Raw genomic sequence first — 7,196 nt, 5'->3', positions numbered from 1 at the left:
CTCTCTTTAACCTGTCTGTCTCCCCAGGGTGTGGATCAGTGTATTCAGAAGTTTCTGGATGTCGCCAGACAGACAGAATGTTTCTTCCTGCAGAAGCGTCTTCAGTTATCAGTCCAGAAACCCGACCAGGTGGTCAAAGAGGTAGGTGATACTGTATACCAGGGGTATTCAATTCTTACCCTACCAGGTGGTCAAAGAGGTAGGTGATACTGTATACCAGGGGTATTCAATTCTTACCCTACCAGCTTTGCTGTTCTACATGGCCATTTAATAGCACCTACCTGGTGTCCCAGATCTAAACCAGTCCCTGATTAGAGGGGAACAGTGGGAGAGAAAACCAGTGGAAATGTGTTCTAGAATTTGATGGCTCTATATAGATTAGGGTGAAGTCGCCCTAGATGCTGATCTTGGGTCAGTGTTACTTTTTCCCCACTAATGGTTAATGTTAGGTTTGGGGGAGGCTTATCTTAGATCTGTGCCTAAGGGGAAACGTCACCAGTATGGGGATGTTCTAGTGTTAGGACAGCCTCCCTCTGCTGTTAACAGCTAGTCCATCTTTTCTCCCTCTCTCTTCTCTCCAGGATGTGTCTGAGCTGCGGAATGAACTCCAGAGGAAAGAGCTGCTTGTTCAGAAACACCTGTCTAAGCTGCACCACTGGCAGCAGGTACGTCCTCCGTGACCCGGAAACTGATAAGTCGTTGAGGAGTGTGTAAATGTGTTAGTAGGCCAACAGAAGGCTGTCCCTCCCCTCCTCCATAGCCTCCTTTTGGCCAGAAGCAGAGTCCTCCCCCTCCTCCATAGCCTCCTTTTGGCCAGGAAGCAAGAGTCCTCCCCTCCTCCATAGCCTCCAGCCTCCTTTTGACCAGGAAGCAGAGTCCTCCCCTCCTCCATAGCCTCCTTTAGACCAGGAAGCAGAGTCCTCCCCTCCTCCTTTTGACCAGGAAGCAGAGTCCTCCCCTCCTCCTTTTGACCAGGAAGCAGAGTCCTCCCCTCCTCCTTTTGACCAGGAAGCAGAGTCCTCCCCTCCTCCTTTTGACCAGGAAGCAGAGTCCTCCCCTCCTCCTTTAGGCCAGGAAGCAGAGTCCTCCCCTCCTCCATAGCCTCCTTTAGACCAGGAAGCAGAGTCCTCCCCTCCTCATTTTGACCAGGAAGCAGAGTCCTCCCCTCCTCCATAGCCTCCTTTAGGCCAGGAAGCAGAGTTCTCCCCTCCTCCATAGCCTCCTTTTGACCAGGAGGCAGGAGTCCTCCCCTCCTCCTTTTGACCAGGAAGCAGAGTCCTCCCCTCCTCCATAGCCTCCTTTTGACCAGGAAGCAGAGTCCTCCCCTCCTCCATAGCCTCCTTTTGACCAGGAAGCAGAGTCCTCCCCCTCCTCCATAGCCTCCTTTTGACCAGGAAGCAGGTCCTCCCCTCCTCCATAGCCTCCTTTTGACCAGGAAGCAGAGTCCTCCCCCTCCTCCCATAGCCTCACTTTTGACAGGAAGCAGAGTCCTCCCCTCCTCCATAGCCTCCTTTAGACCAGGAAGCAGGAGTCCTCCCTCCTCCATAGCCTCCTTTTGACCAGGAAGCAGAGTCCTCCCCTCCTCCATAGCCTCCTTTTGACCAGGAGCAGAGTCCTCCCCTCCTCCATAGCCTCCTTTTGACCAGGAAGCTGGAGTCCTCCCCTCCTCCATAGCCTCCTTTAGACCAAGGCAGAGTCCTCCCCTCCTCCTTAGCCTCTTTGACCAGGAAGCAGGAGTCCTCCCCTCCTCCTTTTGACCAGGAAGCAGAGTCCTCCCCTCCTCCATAGCCTCCTTTTGACCAGGAAGCAGAGTCCTCCCCTCCTCCATAGCCTCCTTTTGACCAGGAAGCAGAGTCCTCCCCTCCTCCATAGCCTCCTTTTGACCAGGAAGCAGAGTCCTCCCCTCCTCCATAGCCTCCTTTTGACCAGGAAGCAGAGTCCTCCCCTCCTCCATAGCCTCCTTTTGACCAGGAAGCAGAGTCCTCCCCTCCTCCATAGCCTCCCTTTGACCAGGAAGCAGAGTCCTCCCCTCCTCCATAGCCTCCTTTTGACCAGGAAGCAGAGTCCTCCCCTCCTCCATAGCCTCCTTTTGACCAGGAAGCTGAGTCCTCCCCTCCTCCATAGCCTCCTTTTGACCAGGAAGCAGAGTCCTCCCCTCCTCCATAGCCTCCTTTTGACCAGGAAGCAGAGTCCTCCCCTCCTCCATAGCCTCCTTTTGACCAGGAAGCAGAGTCCTCCCCTCCTCCATAGCCTCCTTTTGTTTTCTGGGAGGAGAAATGATACGCTACTTATCCTTTTATCCTGAAATGTCTTGTACAACCATACACTAGTCTATCCACTAGTCTATACACTAGTCTATACAGTAGTCTATACACTAGTCTATACACTAGTCTATACACTAGTCTATCCACTAGTCTATCCACTAGTCTATCCACTAGTCTATCCACTAGTCTATCCACTAGTCTATCCACTAGTCTATCCACTAGTCTATCCACTAGTCTATCCACTAGTCTATCCACTAGTCTATACACTAGTCTATACACTAGTCTGTACACTAGTCCGTCCACTAGTCCGTCCACTAGTCCGTCCACTAGTCTGTCCACTAGTCTATCCACTAGTCTATCCACTAGTCTATCCACTAGTCTATCCACTAGTCTATCCACTAGTCTATCCACTAGTCTATCCACTAGTCTATCCACTAGTCTATCCACTAGTCTATCCACTAGTCTATCCACTAGTCATACTAGTCTATCACTGGTCTATGCACTAGTCTATCCACTAGTCTATCCACTAGTCTATCCACTAGTCTATACACTAGTCTATACACTAGTCCATACACTAGTCCATACACTAGTCTATCCACTAGTCTATCCACTAGTCTATCCACTAGTCCATACACTAGTCTATCCACTAGTCTATCCACTAGTCTATCCACTAGTCTATCCACTAGTCTATCCACTAGTCTATCCACTAGTCTATCCACTAGTCTATCCACTAGTCTATCCACTAGTCTATCCACTAGTCTATACACTAGTCTATACACTAGTCTATGCACTAGTCTATCGCTTCATACCTTTCATGTTGCGATCCCTGGAAACATCATTTACCTGTGGAGGAGTCTCATGTCATACAAGCTTCAGTCCACTTTCCCTCCTCGCCACCTCTCCTCGATTTACCTTTGACCTTCTTGGAAAGGAGACGAGAGCGGACGGCGGAGTTGATTAGATCTAATTGAGAAAAGGCCGTGGTCGGCTTTGCTGGCTCAGTGCCGCATCACTTCCTGAGTGCCGCATCACTTCCTGGATCCTGTGTCATTCTGTTTTTTGAATGGGCTTCTGGTCCAGCACCATGATAACATGTCTGTCTGTTCTGTAGTTAATATCATGTCTGTCTGTTCTGTAGTTAATATCATGTCTGTTCTGTCTGTAGGTAATATCATGTCTGGTCTGTCTGTAGTTAATATCATGCCTGTCTGTTCTGTAGTTAATATCATGCCTGTCTGTTCTGTAGTTAATATCATGTCTGTCTGTTCTGTAGTTAATATCATGTCTGTCTGTTCTGTAGTTAATATCATGTCTGTCTGTTCTGTAGTTAATATCATGTCTGGTCTGTCTGTAGGTAATATCATGTCTGGTCTGTCTGTAGGTAATATCATGTCTGTCTGTCTGTAGGTAATATCATGTCTGGTCTGTCTGTAGTTAATATCATGTCTGTCTGTTCTGTAGGTAATATCATGTCTGGTCTGTCTGTAGTTAATATCATGTCTGTCTGTTCTGTAGTTAATATCATGTCTGTCTGTTCTGTAGTTAATATCATGTCTGGTCTGTCTGTAGTTAATATCATGTCTGGTCTGTCTGTAGTTAATATCATGTCTGTCTGTTCTGTAGTTAATATCATGTCTGTCTGTTCTGTAGTTAATATCATGTCTGTCTGTTCTGTAGTTAATATCATGTCTGGTCTGTCTGTAGTTAATATCATGTCTGTCTGTTCTGTAGTTAATATCATGTCTGTCTGTTCTGTAGTTAATATCATGTCTGTCTGTTCTGTAGGTAATATCATGTCTGGTCTGTCTGTAGTTAATATCATGTCTGTCTGTAGTTAATATCATGTCTGGTCTGTCTGTAGGTAATATCATGTCTGGTCTGTCTGTAGGTAATATCATGTCTGTCTGTTCTGTAGTTAATATCATGTCTGGTCTGTCTGTAGTTAATATCATGTCTGTCTGTTCTGTAGTTAATATCATGTCTGTCTGTTCTGTAGGTAATATCATGTCTGTCTGTTCTGTAGTTAATATCATGTCTGGTCTGTTCTGTAGTTAATATCATGTCTGGTCTGTCTGTAGGTAATATCATGTCTGGTCTGTCTGTAGTTAATATCATGTCTGTCTGTTCTGTAGGTAATATCATGTCTGGTCTGTTCTGTAGTTAATATCATGTCTGGTCTGTCTGTAGGTAATATCATGTCTGTCTGTTCTGTAGGTAATATCATGTCTGGTCTGTCTGTAGTTAATATCATGTCTGTCTGTTCTGTAGTTAATATCATGTCTGGTCTGTCTGTAGGTAATATCATGTCTGGTCTGTCTGTAGTTAATATCATGTCTGTCTGTTCTGTAGTTAATATCATGTCTGGTCTGTCTGTAGGTAATATCATGTCTGGTCTGTCTGTTCGTAGGTAATATCATGTCTGGTCTGTCTGTAGGTAATATCATGTCTGGTCTGTCTGTAGTTAATATCATGTCTGTCTGTTCTGTAGTTAATATCATGTCTGGTCTGTCTGTAGGTAATATCATGTCTGGTCTGTCTGTAGTTAATATCATGTCTGGTCTGTCTGTAGTTAATATCATGTCTGGTCTGTCTGTAGTTAATATCATGTCTGGTCTGTCTGTAGTTAATATCATGTCTGGTCTGTCTGTAGTTAATATCATGTCTGTCTGTTCTGTAGGTAATATCATGTCTGGTCTGTCTGTAGTTAATATCATGTCTGGTCTGTCTGTAGTTAATATCATGTCTGGTCTGTCTGTAGGTAATATCATGTCTGGTCTGTAGGTAATATCATGTCTGGTCTGTCTGTAGGTAATATCATGTCTGGTCTGTCTGTAGTTAATATCATGTCTGGTCTGTCTGTAGGTAATATCATGTCTGGTCTGTAGGTAATATCATGTCTGGTCTGTAGGTAATATCATGTCTGGTCTGTAGGTAATATCATGTCTGTTCTGTCTGTAGGTAATATCATGTCTGGTCTGTCTGTAGGTAATATCATGTCTGGTCTGTCTGTAGGTAATATCATGTCTGGTCTGTAGGTAATATCATGTCTGGTCTGTAGGTAATATCATGTCTGGTCTGTCTGTAGGTAATATCATGTCTGGTCTGTCTGTAGTTAATATCATGTCTGGTCTGTCTGTAGGTAATATCATGTCTGGTCTGTAGGTAATATCATGTCTGTTCTGTCTGTAGGTAATATCATGTCTGGTCTGTCTGTAGGTAATATCATGTCTGGTCTGTCTGTAGGTAATATCATGTCTGGTCTGTAGGTAATATCATGTCTGGTCTGTAGGTAATATCATGTCTGGTCTGTCTGTAGGTAATATCATGTCTGGTCTGTCTGTAGTTAATATCATGTCTGGTCTGTCTGTAGGTAATATCATGTCTGTCTGTCTGTAGGTAATATCATGTCTGTCTGTTCTGTAGTTAATATCATGTCTGTCTGTCTGTAGGTAATATCATGTCTGGTCTGTCTGTAGGTAATATCATGTCTGTCTGTTCTGTAGTTAATATCATGTCTGTCTGTCTGTAGGTAATATCATGTCTGGTCTGTCTGTAGGTAATATCATGTCTGTCTGTTCTGTAGTTAATATCATGTCTGTCTGTTCTGTAGGTAATATCATGTCTGGTCTGTCTGTAGTTAATATCATGTCTGGTCTGTCTGTAGGTAATATCATGTCTGGTCTGTCTGTAGGTAATATCATGTCTGGTCTGTCTGTAGTTAATATCATGTCTGGTCTGTCTGTAGTTAATATCATGTCTGTCTGTTCTGTAGTTAATATCATGTCTGGTCTGTCTGTAGGTAATATCATGTCTGTCTGTTCTGTAGTTAATATCATGTCTGGTCTGTCTGTAGGTAATATCATGTCTGGTCTGTCTGTAGGTAATATCATGTCTGGTCTGTCTGTAGTTAATATCATGTCTGGTCTGTCTGTAGTTAATATCATGTCTGTCTGTTCTGTAGTTAATATCATGTCTGTCTGTTCTGTAGTTAATATCATGTCTGTCTGTCTGTAGGTAATATCATGTCTGGTCTGTCTGTAGGTAATATCATGTCTGTCTGTTCTGTAGTTAATATCATGTCTGTCTGTTCTGTAGTTAATATCATGTCTGGTCTGTCTGTAGGTAATATCATGTCTGGTCTGTCTGTAGGTAATATCATGTCTGGTCTGTCTGTAGGTAATATCATGTCTGGTCTGTCTGTAGGTAATATCATGTCTGGTCTGTCTGTAGGTAATATCATGTCTGGTCTGTCTGTAGTTAATATCATGTCTGTCTGTTCTGTAGTTAATATCATGTCTGTCTGTTCTGTAGTTAATATCATGTCTGGTCTGTCTGTAGTTAATATCATGTCTGGTCTGTCTGTAGGTTCTAGAGGATGTCAGTGTGCAGCATCGTAAACCATCAGATCTCCCTCCACCTGGACCCTTGGCCTTCCTGGAACAGGCCTCAGCTAGTCTACCTGCTGCACCACTCAAACAGACCTAACACACACACTCTCTCTCTTCTGGAAAGTACATCATCTTTGTTTTCTTTTTGACTTGTGTAAATATTTCTGAGTCTGTTTTTTTTTTTGTCCTGACAGAATAAATGAGCTTGGATCAGACCACCAGCTGTTGTTTTGTCCTGACAGAATGAGTGAGCTTGGATCAGACCACCACCTGTTGTTTTGTCCTGACAGAATGAGTGAGCTTGGATCAGACCACCACCTGTTGTTTTGTCCTGACAGAATGAGTGAGCTTGGATCAGACCACCAGCTGTTGTTTTGTCCTGACAGAATGAGTGAGTTTGGATCAGACCACCAGCTGTTGTTTTGTCCTGACAGAATGAGTGAGCTTGGATCAGAACACCAGCTGTTGTTTTGTCCTGACAGAATGAGTGAGCTTGGATCAGAACACCAGCTGTTGTTTTGTCCTGACAGAATGAGTGAGCTTG

General features: G+C 44.3%; 1 protein-coding gene across 1 annotated transcript; it reads left to right on the top strand.

Annotated features, from left to right (window-relative positions):
• Positions 1–21: 21 nt before the first annotated feature.
• On the top strand, positions 22–6,867 carry LOC135529153 (mediator of RNA polymerase II transcription subunit 28-like; the record flags this gene model as incomplete). The annotated part of the gene is made up of 3 exons (XM_064958027.1): positions 22–141; positions 582–665; positions 6,630–6,867. Coding segments are annotated over 3 exons (324 nt in total), but the record flags the coding sequence as incomplete, so codon positions are not given.
• Positions 6,868–7,196: the final 329 nt, after the last annotated feature.

The sequence above is a fragment of the Oncorhynchus masou genome, unplaced genomic scaffold, assembly GCF_036934945.1.
Source record: "Oncorhynchus masou masou isolate Uvic2021 unplaced genomic scaffold, UVic_Omas_1.1 unplaced_scaffold_11076, whole genome shotgun sequence".
NCBI lineage: Eukaryota > Metazoa > Chordata > Actinopteri > Salmoniformes > Salmonidae > Oncorhynchus > Oncorhynchus masou.
This window is presented reverse-complemented; position numbering and strand designations above follow the sequence as displayed.